Here is a 14,946-nt window from a genome sequence, read left to right on the forward strand (position 1 = left end):
GGGCCGCCATCACTCAAGCCCCAACCCACCACCTGGATCCCAGATGTCATGCATCCACACACGTGCTGCTGTCATCAGAGGATGTCACCTGCTTTGGGCCCTCATCTGTGGGCCCAACCAACGAACCCCTGTCCTTGTGGAGTCTGAACTTTTAGAGTGCTGAGCTCAGTTTGTGTCTTTCCTTTATCAAGTTAGCCTGTGGCATGTATCTTGTTACGGCGATGCAAAGTGACCTAACAGGGAAAATGTTTATTGCCGGGCAAACACATGAAATGCTAAAGTGCTGCTACTATAAGATCTTGTGTGCAGCGATCCTCTTACCGCCTCCGGTTTTGAAAGGATGCACTACTGGAAAATGCGGGGGTGTGTTCCCTGCAGGGCTGTGGCCAGACTTGGATCTAAAATCTTCTAGGCAGGACACTAGACACATATTGCATAACTAAATTTCATTCCACAACAAAGAGCCTGACATGAGCCTTATTGGGTGTTCTCGGCTCTTTGTCAAGCAGCCTCCTGGGGAGTTGTAGTTAATGCAAACCTTAACAGGATGATTTGTAATGACAAAGTATATCTTTTTTCTTTAAACAAATAAATATTGCAAGAACGGTGGTGTGAGTCAAGCAAGCAAAGACGCTTCTGTAAGTAGACACTCAGGAATGTAAACAAAAGCTTTCAGAAGTGAAGGCCGTTCTGTGCACCAGCGCAGAAAGACAACTCCGCAACCCTTTCAACTGAGATCCTCCAGGAGGAAGAAAATGTTTTAAGCAGTGGATCTGCCACTTCTGGAGACACAGCGACGTTTTCTGAGCCCTGATCCTGGAAAAGTGCCAGCCTTCCACAGGAAGTTCTGCTTAAGATGCCAGAACATACATACATGCCAGGGAAGTTCTCCTTTCCCCTTCACTTCTGTTTATTGTGTATGTACCCTAGTTTTATAAACTGAATGTCATTTTGATACACAGCTCACATGATGCCCAGTTCACCCATGTGAAGTACATACACTGAATAACTTAAACATATTCATAGGGCATGCCATCACCAGGATCTTTGAAGGGAGACACTCCTGGATCTAAGGTTAGAGTATTTGGAACACCCCTAAAGGAAACCCCAGATTCAAGAGTGAGCTATCTCCCAAACTCCCTGCCACCTCTAGCTTTCCCTGTCGGGGACTTTCCTCACACATGGAGCCTTGTAAGCTCTAGGTTTTTGTGACTGGTTTCTAAGAATCATCTGTAGGACAGAAAATAAGGATTCCACTCCTTTTGAAGTACAACAGTTGGTGGACATTTGGGTTGTTTCCACTCGATGGTTATTACGAATAATGCTAGTTATGAATATTCAGAGCTTCATATTTCTGAATCCCAAATAGTTTGCAGGGTGATTAATCAAATGATTCACAAAATTTAGATTTTTTTGCTCATGTCCAAACATCAAATTCGAATCTCATCCAGAGCTGTAGGCTTTTGAGCCACTGAAAAAAGAAACTTAACACATGGTCTGATGCTTCATTACAGAGAAAAATCTCAAATGAAATGACTATTCTATGGTTGTAAACATTTCAGTCATTTTGTTTTAATAATCAATTATTCTTTCAGTCATAACTGTCATAATAAAGCTAAGGGTTAAAAAGAGTTTTGGGAGCCTGGCACAACAGCATAACTTGCTAATCCTCCCCCTTCAAGTGCCAGGATTTCATATGGGCGCCAGTTCTAATCCCAGCAGCTCCACTTCCCATCCAGCTCCCTGCTCGTAGCCTGGGAAAGCAGTCGAGGACGGCCCAAAGCCTTGGGACCCTGCACCCATGAGGGAGATCTGAAGGAAGCTCCTGGCTCCTGGCTTCAGATTGGCTCAGCTCTCCGACTATTGTAGCCACTTCGGGAGTGTCTCTGTGTCTCTCCTCCCTGTAAAAATCTGCCTTTCCAATAAAAATAAATGAATAACGTTTTTTGTGGTTTTTTTAAAAGAGCTTTGACAATCTTTCATTTTCAATGTCATAAAGAAATTTTCTTGCTTTGCTAATTTGGATGATCAGACTCGATAGTATTTTTTATCAAAATTTTAATCTGATGAAGACCTTAAGTCTTTTTGCTATACATTTTTTTTTCAAAAGACATTTCTGATTAGAATTATGGTTCTAGATTTAAAACATCCAAACACATTCCATGCTTTGGCCTTGAGAAACTCTCCCATGATTTATAAATCTACGATAGTGGCCTGTGGGAAGAGAAAAAGGCAGATGTACAGCACTTTGATTCAGTGGTCCTTGATTTGCACGGCTGTCCTACAGCTGTTGGGAGCACTGTGTGGGCAGAGTCGGATGGACACTGCCAGCTTCTTCAAGGCCAGGGCAGATGACCCACTTTCTTCTGAATACAACTGGAAGGCCTCGGCCAGAACAAACAAACAAGTAGTTCCAGTTCCTTTAGGTTTTAACAATCAGATTGACTAACACAGAGTAGAAGCCACGTCCCTTTGCCAAAGAAATGATAACCTCATCATTGTCTATTTTTCAAAAACTTCATGTTCTGGGAAATCTTGGTCCACTCTGAGTACTCCATAGCCTGGCCTTGCTACTCAGCCGTAGACACCAATTAACTTGAAATTTTTTGAGTTCTTCCCATCCACCGCCGCCCCCAATTTCCTGACAAAGCTGATAATCTAAAATATTCCTAGTTTACTCTTCACATAAACAAACCTTATTTCAAATAAAATCTGATTTTCATCTTCCATGGGAGGAATTAATTCCAAACTGGTATCTTTTCCGTGGGAGCATGAGACCAGAAAAGTTAAAATGCCGATTATTTCTCTGGAGACACTGACTATTTCAGTGTCGTGGACTAAATTCATGAAATTACTTCTTTTTCTGAAACATAATTAATAACGCTAAATCTTTTGATTCATGTACATGGATGTCCTTTGGTTTGTTTAGGTCTTCCCTCTTTCAACATAATTTTTATAGCCTTGTTTTCATAACATGCATGTTACATGAACTGTGTGAAGACCCCTTGTAAAGGACCTGGTACGGTGCCCGGTCTGAAATCAAAACCATGAAAATCCACATCTACTTACAGAGATGGGCAGGTCCTTTCACTGTGATTCTCACGCTTCGACTCCCCAGAGGCACAGCAATCACCGTTTCTTCTCCTAGGAGAGGACACAGGACAGCTAGCACCGTACCTCTTGACACCCATGACCACGAGCACGTGAGCCAAGCCCGGGGCACCCGGCACAGAGAGATTCATTTCCAGCCTACAGCCAAGAAAGCCTTGCACAGAGGTCACTATGCGTGAGGTGGATTAACTACCACTCACAGAACCTGATGGGAACACAGGTCAAAACAACAGTAAAGGAAGTCTAGAGAATGATCTGATCTCCCACCTCAATGTTTCTGTTCTACAGGACTCATTCACGTGCTTTGAAGGGGTCAGGGATGTTGGTCCAAATCTTACCACACCCAGTCATTTAGGACTGCTTCTCTTCTTTAAAGGCACAATTGCAGTAACACAGACCCCATGGATCCCACAGTCTAAAATAGTGTGTTGGCTTAAGACAAATATCTGGAAATCTTAGGTCTAAATAATTACCTAACAGAAATCATGGTTCACACAGGTTTTTTTTTCCAAGCTATTACACATTCTGATAATTTAACTTTTACATACACAAAATCATCTAAGGACACATATGCAATGTTAACCCACCAGTGTTTTTTGTGTCCAAGTGACACTAGAATGTTACCAATGACATGAACAACTTGGAGCAGATGCTGATTTTACTTATTTATTCATTTTGCTTTACAGAGGACTTCATGTCTATCTCTTGTTAAGTTTGTATATTCTATTAAATAGCTACTATTGAAAGGAAAGGGTAAACTACCAGTAAACTTACTGCCCTAGGATCATCTGTGGTGACACTCTGACAAATGAATTGTTTCTGAATTGTTGCTGGTGTTTAAATATATGTAAGAAGAAACTATGGATTCTGTCTACCTGTCCATCAGTAACTGTAAGCCGTCCATCACTGTAACTGCCATCAGTACTACAGCAGTTACATACCTAAGAGTATTCATATGAAGAAATACTCTGCAAATGGGCATTTAACACAACTGGTAAATTGGTACTTGGGATGCCCACATACTACATTTTGTGTGACTTGCTCAAGTCCCGGCCCCCTCTGCTCTTTATTCAACTTCCTGCCAATGTGCACCTGGGAGGCAACAGACAATGGTTCACGTACGTGGATCCCAGTCACCCACAGACACCAAGATTGAAGTCCTGGCTCCTGTCTTCAGACAAGTCCAGTTCTGCAGTTGTATGCTTTTGGGGAGTGAGCCAGTGAATGGATGGTTTCTCTGTTTCTCTGATTTTCAAATACAATTAAAAATCAAAAAGTTAAAAAAAAAAGTGATGTTCCCCACGTGGTAGTCTAGCAGCTAAAGTCCTCACCTTGCATGCTCAGGAATCTCATATGGGTGCTGGTTCTAATCCCAGCAGTCCCACTTCCAATCCAACTCCATGCTTATGGCCTGGGAAAGCAGGGGAGGATGCCCAAAGCTTTGGGACCCTGCACCTGTGTGGTAGACCTGGAAGAGGCTCCTGGCTCCTGGCTTTGAATCAGCTGAGCTCCTGCCATTGCGGCCACTTGGGGAGTGAACAAATGGACACAAGATCTTTCTCTCTGTCTCTTCTCCTCTCTGATATCTGACTTTCCAACAAAAAGCAAATAAATCTTAAAAAGACAAAAAACCCAAAGTAAAGTATAACCAAAAATATGGAGAACCCCATTATAGAAGTATATGTATTTAAGTAATACGTTCTCGTGTATATGCAATTTGTAACATATAAGTATATATTATAGTATATTATGTATACACATAATAGTATGTAAATAATCATATTGTGAAATTGCACATTAGTAAATAATAGAGTAATATTTCCATTTTTTTCAAATATTTATTTTTATTGGAAAGTCAGATCTACAAAGAGACACAGAGACACGGAGAAAGATCTTCTGTCAGCTGGCTCACTCCTCAAGTGGCCACAGCAGCCAGAGTTGACCTAATCAGAAGTCAGGACTCAGGAGCTTTTTCCAAGTCGCCCATGCAGGTACAGGGTCCCCAGGTTTCGGGCCATCCTCAACTGCTTTCCTAGTCTACAAGCAGGAAGCTGGATGGGAAGTGGAGCAGCTGGGACAGGAGCCAGTGCCCGTATGGGATTCTGGCACCTGCAAGGTGAGGATTTAGTCACAGAGCTATCGCGCCAGGCCCGACAGTTTTATTCTTTAGTCCTTTAACCACATGGAAGAGTTTTTACCAAATCATTGGCAAGTGACTATCTCTAGTTAGGGAACTAAGAGATAGGGAGTGAAGTGGAAAACATGCTTTTAGTTTTGTTCTGTTTTCTATAATTAAAATGATGAGTCATTTAAAGTTTTTGAAACTAAAAAGTTTGTTAAAAAAGAAAAAAAAAACAGAAATTTTTGCTATACGAATTTTGCAAAACCTTGAGCAAATATGTAAATTTTAAGTAATAGGAAGATTGAAATGCTATTGCCAGTTAGTGATATAAGCCAACACAACCCTGGTAACGAAGGAAAACAGAATGCACAAAAATATGTATATGTTGACTTTAAATATCCCTATGGGTAAAATTATTAAATAAGGTAGAGGTCAGTATCGTAGTGTAGCAACACCACCATTCCATATCAGAGTCCCAGTTGCAATTCCAGCTGCTCTGTTTCCAATACAGACCCTTGCTAATGTGCCTGGGAAGGCAGAGGACAATGGTCCACATACATGGGTCCCAGCCAACCACACAGGAAACCCAGAGAGAGCTCTGGGATCCCGTTTTCAGCCTGGAGCAGCCCCAGTCATTGTGGCCATTTGGAGAGCGATCCATCGGACAGAGTTCTCAATATGTCTCTCATTTCTCTCTGCCTTTCAAATTAAAAAAAAAAAATTTTTAAAAGAAAAAAACCAACTCTAGAAATCTATCACAAAAACTGCAGCACACATGGCTAAACAGAATACATTGCAAACACAAATGATTTGTTCAATATTTGTGGTTATATGGTTGGGTTACATGAACACATCAAAGAAATTAAATAGTATGATCACTTCAATGAATATTAAAATGTATGTGTTAAAATTCAGCAAAACAGTCACTAATAAGTCCCTATTGAAGTCAAGGACAGAAGAAGTCATCCTCAATTTGATTAAGAAAATCAGAATCCATAGGCACACTCATTGGCAAAATATCGAATTAACAAAGTGCCCCAACAAAAATATCATCACCATTATTTTCCCATACTGTTCTGGAGATCTTAGTCAATGTAACTTAGGGGGAAAAATACCTTATAGGAATTATATGCTAGAAAGAAAATAGTTTAAAATGTCATTATTTGTAGATCACATGATTACTTGGAATTTTAAGGAAAAATAAGATTACATTACAAGAAAGTTCAACCCAGCATCTTGACCTGATAGGATCCAGAGGTGGATACCTCAGCAGGCCTTGGAATCAGAATGGGGGCTTCTCCATTCCCCTGTTATCCTTCTTCTTCTGCTTTCCTGCTTACTACTGATACAGTATAACTAGACAGTCAGCTACAGTTCAGGCAAGCTGGAACTCCAGTACCCCTGCAATGTAGCTCTATCTTTACACCCTTGGCTTGATGCACCCATCTTCCCAGAATGCACCTGCCCTATCTGGGATCAGAGTGCATGTTTAGGACCAACCCCACTTCATCTCCAACTGGAGCTGTGCCCTCTTCTCTGTAAGAAGAGGTGGAAGGTGGAAGATAGGTTTCTTTCTACCATGGAGCAATATACAACACCCATTTACTCTCTTTTTCACTGTGGCTGGGTTTTATTTCTTTTTCTCTTGTTTAGTGCAACTTTTTTGCCCACCCATACTGGGTATTTTTTCTCTGTGTGCCCACCCACACATGTCTCCACACAGCGTTTTTATCTCTGCAAGAGACAAGAACCTGAATTGGAAATCAAATACTCACTGCCCACAAAACTATCACGGTCAATGACTGGGGAGAAGGCAGTCCTGAGGGGATGAAAAACCTAACAACATTCTCCAAATTCGCCTCCATTTGCACCTTGATAACTGATAAGCAGACAAAGGATCTGTTAATTGGGAATATCCTTAATAATTAGTGAGAGTTGCTGAAAGAAATGCTTCCTTTGTTGTGTGACAAGGGAAGGAGATAGTGGGAATGGAGAGGTCCCTAACCAAACCACCTCTGGGAGAAGCAGCTTCCCAGGGCTTTTACAGCAAGGGTCGAGGAACATCCAGGAGGCAGGGAAAGGCAAAGGGCAGAGGGTCCTTCTTGCTCAAGCAGCACACATCTCCAGCAGCACTCTGACTCAGCCAGGTCTCTTGCAGCTTCCTTTGCAGTGGGTTGGCTACCTCTGAATACAAAGAAGCCTTCCTGAAATGCTTGCAGACAAGAAGACTCAAGGGACTGGACCTATTTCAGGTTCTCTTCTTGGGATTCTGTGCCCCCACTCTCACCTCTTACTAAATCCTCAACTCTGGGCTGCCTAATCACGGAGGTCAAGACACTGAGGGAAACCATGAGTTTGAAAGATGGAAGACTTGCCTCTGAGTGGCTGTGGTTTGCTCAGACACTCATATCTCAGAGGAAGCAATTGACTTGGAATGGTTTCCAGTCCGTGAGCATCATGTTGGAACAACCAACTTGGCGAATACCTGCAATACAGTTCTTTAACCACTTTATTTCTGCTGTTCATTTTGGGCAAATGTTCTAGTGTATCTCTCCAGAGCCAACCTAGTAAGGAGGGTGGCTCACATGGAAGAAAAAGCGCTAGAGTCACATGTCCTACAAAGTCCATAACAAGATTATGGAGACAAAATAGGCTTTTGACAATTATAAGGCACTTACGGATTCCTAAATTACCTAGTAAATGCAATCACTGATATTTTTGGAGAAGAAAGTGGGAAAATCAAAATGGTCACTAACCTAATGATAGTGAGTAAAGTGGGAAGATTCCAAAATTATTTACTGATTTAAATGTTTATGCTCATCTTCCTGAAAGGCAGAATGGTTTTCTACTCCATCTGCTGTCACATTCCTCAAACGTTTACAACAGCCAGAGCTGAGCTAAGGCTGAAGCCAGGAATCCAAAATTCCATTTGGGTCTGTTAGATGGGTAGCAGGGGCCCAAGTACTTTACCCACCATCTGCTGCCTCTCAACAGCAGGACGCTGGAATTGAGGACCGGAGTCAGGGATTGAATCCAGGAACTCTTAACAAGGGAGTTAGAGATCTTCATCAGCAACTTAACCACTAAACTAATTGCTCATCCTAGGGCAGACTTCTTGACATGGAACAAAACAAGTCCATGACTCTAATAACTTTTAGCACCAGAGAGACTTCGTAGTGCCTACAAATACTACAGAGACTCACAGCAAACCGGAAGCACACAGAGAGACAAAACTTAAAACTGTCCATAGTACTAGCTCTATACGGAAAGAGATTTATGCACACGGCTCTGACTTCCTCTGTTCACAAAACTTTCTCACCGGGTAGTTTTTCTTTTCCTTTTTGAACTTAATCTCCTTAACACTTCAGGCAATGTAATCCATTCTCAAAGAATATACCGCTTTCTCACTGCCATGATAGAAGTGACCCCACATCAGGTCATTACACTGCAATGGTTAAGAGGCCTGGTTTGGGGGCTTGGCGGTCACAGACTCTGCAGAGGAAGAAACAGAAGCACAGCACCGGATGGATGCTACGAGTCATCACCAAGTTGGGCTGCAGCCTTTTTTTGTCAGGGTCAGGACTCAGGGGGACGGTACGGAAGAGACATTTCCCATCTCCTGCCTTTTGGAAAGATCAAGAAGAGCTGCTTTCGTAAGAAAAAGGGACTTCTAGAAAGCTCAGGAGGGGTAGTTTATTTTGATTACAATAACGCAAAAGCCCCTCCTGTTGGGGTAGGGACTTCCTTGCTCAAGAATCGAGCTGTCTGCAGTTCCACAGCACGAGCAAATGAAGTCGGAGATGCCATCTCCTCTGGCAAAACACCCTTCCAGTTACACACACATATTTTCCCGTTTATTAAGTGTGCCTTGGATGGTCTGACTTCTTTGGAAACCTTGCTAGCTTGTACTGGTTGCTTAAAGAGATGATACTGAACATGTTGCATAAATTTGCCTTGTTTAGGGTTATGGAAATAAGTTCAGGGGTCTTTCCAAGCACAAACCAGAAACACTTTAGGGCCAACCTAATAAAACCAGGTCTCTGTCCCTGATGCCTTTGCTGTGGATCTTTTTTTTTTTTTTTTCAGGCCCCCACGTGTCTCTCCCCTTGGCTTGCAGCTCTGCTGTCTTCACTGTGGTGATCGGAAACAAACTCCTTACAAAACCTTAATGCACTCAATTATGTGAATGGTACAAGGCTAAAGCTGGCCATGAAGGACTCAGAATTGAACTGTCACCTCTGTACCTAATGTTATAACACTAGACACCATTTTGAGATGTTCTGCAGGAGCTTCAAATTCTGATCAAAGACAGGAATAAGAAATCCACCCATAGATCTCAGAAGAGCTAGAGCCCCGTTTGCTCTCACAGCACAATACAACACCTCCAATCCAAAGAAGGCCAAGGGCACAAAGGGCCCATCAGAGCTAAACATGTGAGGTGACTGCACCCTGCTCAAACCCCACCTTATCTGGAGATTCCCCACTCTTAACTGCTTGTGGAGTAAAAGTCCTGAACAGCAGCTGTCTGCCCTTATTGCACATAAGCTACTTTCTTCTACCACCCTGGTGCCATCAACTGTCTCTGCATCAGGCAGGCCCACCTAGCTTTGGGGTCCTACAGCAATTCCTCCAGCCAGTTTTTGGGTGTTCTACAACACCAATGTATAAGAAAATCAAATACATACTGGAATCAGTATCAGAAGGAGAGATGTTTTGTTTGTCTGAAGAAGTTTATAACAACTTATTATATATGCACTTGTTCATAGGTAACAAAAACCAAAAGCACCACCTTTTTTTTTTTCATTTGCTTGTTTCCCTGAGGGAAAAGACAGACTTTGTAAGTATAACTGCCTCTCTGTTTTACTTAAAATTGATACAGTATTGCATGAAGTCTATGATTTCTGGCAGTGAATGTGACTCTATTTTTTTAGTTTTTGTCAGTCTGACATTGATCTTCAAATAATGAAACAATACAAAATAAGAATCACACATTATCAACAGAGAAAGGGAGCTGGTGTTGTGGCATAGTGATGCCAGGATCCCATGGAGGAACCAGTTGGTGTCCAGGCTGTTCCACTTGTAGCCCAACTCCCTGCTAAAGGCCTGGGAAAAGCAGCAGCAGGTGGCCTAAATTTTGCATTCTTGCAACTTGGATAGAATTTTTGGCTCCGGGCTTCAACAAGGGCTGCACTCGTTTGGGGAATGAAACCAGGGAATGAAGATTCCTTTCTCTCGGTTGCTCCCTCTCGTAACTCTTTTAGATAAGTATATACATCTTTAAAAAATGGATTAAGGCTTTTGAAAATTCTCCCCTCCAGAAAACGGTCAGAATCCACATTTTCGAGACTCTGGAAATGAACCGAGAGCTCCCAGTAATCTGGGGAGTTAATGTTCACTTGATAAGAATAGCAAGTTGTGTATCATATTAACCTCCTCATTCCTATCTCCCTCCTTCTCAACCTCATGGTAACCTTGAAAACAATCCTGCTAGACCCTGCAGGAGTTGGGATGGGCCAGAAGCTCCCCCAAAGTCCAGTCCCCAATTGTCCTCCTTTGATCCATATGGTGCTGACTTGGAAGCCCCCACTCACAGAGCTGTCTTTATTTTACCCGACTGGGAGTTTTCCTAGTGCAGAGACAGTCTGTGCTTAGGGCATGTATCCAAACCAAGCAGAGGAGACTTTTGAACTCTGAGGCTGCAGGAGGTGGTGAGGAGCAGTTAGGGAAAACAATAAGAATGAGATTCTATAGGCAGTTTTTGGGAAGTTCCAACATATTGTTAGGAAACCCCTGGGTCACCAGAATGGGCAGCACTTTGGGTGTGCCCAGGAAAGACCTGAGAAAACTTGCAGCTGTCACCTCTGGCTATTGTGGGAGCTCTGCCTAAATAGAAACCATCCAGCTGAGAACTGAAGGAGTATTCTCCACAAACACATAAAACACACTAATTCTAACCAGGGCCTCATGGCGGTTGAGTGGCGGAGTAGGGGGAGGGGGAGGAGGGAAACCCGATTTCCATGAAGCTAAGTTTGATTCCTGATCTGCAGGAGAGAAAACTGAAGCAAGATTGAGGCATAGTGTTGCTCCAGGAGCAAAGATCATGTTTTAAATCCAACGAGATCACATCCCAAAGGCGCCATCTTAAAGGGCTGTCAAGGGCCATAGTTAGGACAATGGTAGGCCCTAACAGAATATTTTCTCTAACATGAATAACACTGAATAAATAAAAGCCACTGAATATGGAAAGAGGGAAAAAAAACAAAGAGAGGCTTTTTTTTGTTTGTTTAATTATTTGAAAGGCAGAGTGACAGAGAGTGAGAGAGAGCTTCCATCTAAAGGCTTATTTCTCCAAATATCCTTGTCAGGGCTGGGCAAGGTTGAAATCAGGAACGAGAAACTTGATGTGGGCCTCCCATGTGGGTGTCTAGGACCCAAGCAATTGGACCATGAGCCAATCTCACCCAAGAACATTAGTAGGAAGGTAGAACATAGACATGGAGTAGCAGGAACTGGAACCAGGCAGTCTGACACAGACAGACTGAACCACTGTTCCATAACATTGGCATCCTTTCCTTTTTAATCGTGGAACATTGGCAAGCAAGTGTAGAAAGGATGCTAGAATCAAAAAAGTCACCATTCGCAGAGAGCATCGATGCCTGCTAAAGCCATGGCACAAAAGATAATCACAAACTATAATATTTACACCTTGTCGAGGCCTTTTACATCTCTTGCAGTGAAATGTGGGTCTGTCTATGAGGCAAGGTGAAAAACTTTCACCCCTTTGCCTTCATGGCGCGCCTGCCCCCTTTGCCAGCTCAGCCTGTGCGTAGCTTGACCTGTGCATAATTAAGCACTGCAGCGTTTATGCTTAGAGCTTGAAGTTTCTGCAAGCAGGTCCTTGTGTGGAGGCAACCGCCCCAAACTCCCAGGAGATAAGAAGGTATGCACAGAAATCACGTCTGGCTTAACAATTGATGGGAAGAGGTTTTCCAAGATTTCCCATCCCCACAGGTAATGACTGAGGCCAGACAAGAGCTGCATGGCCCTTCTTGGATGTGTGATGGAACTCAGAGGCTATGCAGCTATCCGCCACCTCTTAAGGTTGTCTCTTTTCCCTTTTCCTGCCACCTGTTGTGAAGCACAGGCAAAAGGGTTTCCTCAGGACTCCCAAACTGCTGCAGTCCCAGAACCCTCAACAGGAAACCTGTTTCCTTGGCTTCAACACCCTGCCTTCAATCACTAGTTTTTCAGTGTAAGAGGCATGGGAATTTGGACCTGGTAACATCTCTACACTGCACTGACCTGTAGTTCAGCTTGCTTAGCTTAGAAAGACTGTGTCAAGCTGATATCCTGGGCTTTCTGATGTGTTGCAACATAAAACGTATAACATCTCTTTGATGTGTTCCTGCCACACATGCTCAATCCAGTTCTGATCAGGACCCAGACTTGACTGGCTGGTTAACAGGAATTACACAACACACATATTAACAAATTACAACAGAGAAAGTTATCAGAAAAGTCCAGGGTCCATTGTTGTGGCACAGTGCAGAGCACCATTACCTGAGATTCTGACATCCTCTATGGGTATCGGTTCTAGTCCCAGCTGTTCCACTTTCAATCCAGCTCCCTGCTAATGCACTTAGGAAAGCAGCAGAGGATGGCCCAAGTGTTTGGGCCCCTACACCCACCTGGGAGACCTGGAAGAAGCTGTTGGCACCTAGCTTCTATTTGACCTACTGTGGCTATTACTGTCATTTGAGGAGTGAACCAGCAGGTAGAAGGTCTCTCTTTACCACCTCTTCTCTCTGTGTCCCTCTGTCTTTCAAATAAATCACTCAACCTTAAAAAAAATTAAAACCTCTCTTACTCTCTCTGTAACTCATTTCAGTGAAATAAAAATAAATCCTAAGAAAATGTTACAAAAAAGAAAATTAAGAATATGGTCATTCTAAAAGACAAGAGGATAACCTCTTTAATAAAAAATCAATATCATGAACAGAAGTGATCTTAATAAATAGGCTAAACACATTGGGAAAATAAATGTAACTATCCAATGAACTAGATTTCTCTATGGCGTATTTTTTAACAGAGAAATGCCTCCCAAAGATTTTTATATTACTTATGAGTCGCCTCGAGAAACATGTTAAATGATGGATTCCTGACCCTCCCCTCCACCACAGATAGGAACAATCACCATCCAGCATAAAAATTTTCCCTATTAGCGTCCTTGCAGAAAAGGCAGTTGTTGCTCCAATATGCAGCACGTTGAGAAGCTCTGACGCAGGAGAGGGAGTGAGGAAAGCACAAGACACAGAGAGAGAAGACAGGCCATCGTCACAAACTTCCCATCTCTTCACACTCTCAGCTCTGACCAGAGAGACAGTGCCAGGCAAAGGACCCTGGTTACCCCTGGGGCCATGCAGCGGTTTCTAAGGAAGAGGAGTCAATTGTGTGAAATTCTCTCTAGATGAGGGTTTTTTAAAAATGCCATTTGTGGAGTGGGGAGCACCGTGGCTCAGCAGAGAAACTCAGCTCCACTTTAGCAGCTCAAGTCCTGGCTGCTCCACTTCTGGTCCAGCTCCCAGCTGATGCACCTGGAAGGCAGAGGAAGCCTGTCCGAGTGCTAGGGTCCCTGCACTCCCATGTGGGAGTCCCAGGCCCTGGGTTCCTACAACTGATGATTACACTCACTTGGGGAGTGAATCAGCACATGGAAGACCGTGTGTGCATTTGTGTGTGCGTGCGTGCGTGTGTGATGTGTGTGCCCCTCTCTCTTTTACTCTACCTTTGGAATACATAAGACTTCTTTTTTTTTTTAATTACAAAAAGAAAACCTCTTGGCATAAAGAGGTCATTAGTGAGCTTTGTAAGAACAGACTCATCGGAGGCTCTGCTTTGAGGAAGCAGTGATGATGTAACAGCAGAGACAGCCAGTGTAAACAGTTTTTCCAAATCTTGGCAATACCAGCTAGGCGGATAGTTAGGGTGGAAACCGGAGACTTGGTGCATTAGGAGTTTTCTCTATACATTTTAAATATATGTCAAGAAATCTTTTTATATATTTTACATGTAAAAACTACACGCTCATGTTTCTACAGGCGTGTGTGCACACACACACTAAGACACGCGTAGACACGGATGCACACATTTTTAAAATGACACTTTCATTTAAGAGGAAGAGACTGGATCATGTTCACCCTGATGGGAAAGATAAAGGAGATAAGACAGCAAGTGCATGAGGGTGGAGTGAGACCTCCGGGGAAGTGGGGAGGCAGGATCCAGAAACAGATGGAGGATGAACTAGCTTGGGAAGGGAAGGAGACTCCTGTGCCTCAGCTGGGAGGGTGCGGGGAGGGGATGGGTGCAGCTGCAGGGCGAGGTCCCTTCTGGTAGTTCCTGTTTTAGTGTGTGTGTGTGTGTGTGTGTGTTTCTTTTATGGCAATCTTCTTTGGATCCTAACCTGGAATCAGGTTTCCTAAATGGCCCACAAATGCTTAAAAGGAAAATGTATTCCCTCAACATGCAGTTCTCAGTACACAGCAATGAATGCATCACTAGTAATTACATCACACATCTTGAGGGGTTTTTTTGTTGTTGTTGTTATTGTTGTTAATCACTGATACACAATTTATTATCTGTGCCTTTAATCCTACTACTTTTGACATAAAACTGCTATCCATGCTTTTTTTTCCTTTTAATTTTCAAAGATTTGT

The 14,946-nt window shown here is 42.9% G+C and overlaps 1 protein-coding gene across 1 annotated transcript in view; it reads right to left on the reverse strand.

Moving 5' to 3' along the window:
• LOC121168269 (ADAMTS-like protein 3) overlaps positions 1–14,946 on the reverse strand; it is a 306,621-nt gene that overhangs the window by 144,763 nt on the left and 146,912 nt on the right. Inside the window, exon 9 of the mRNA XM_040998189.1 lies at positions 3,070–3,144. Coding sequence (XP_040854123.1) covers positions 3,070–3,144 — 75 coding nt within the window. The remainder of the gene's footprint in view (positions 1–3,069; positions 3,145–14,946) is intronic.

This window comes from Ochotona curzoniae, unplaced genomic scaffold (assembly GCF_017591425.1).
Source record: "Ochotona curzoniae isolate NIBS_2020 unplaced genomic scaffold, NIBS_Ocur_1.0 patch82, whole genome shotgun sequence".
Taxonomy (NCBI): domain Eukaryota; kingdom Metazoa; phylum Chordata; class Mammalia; order Lagomorpha; family Ochotonidae; genus Ochotona; species Ochotona curzoniae.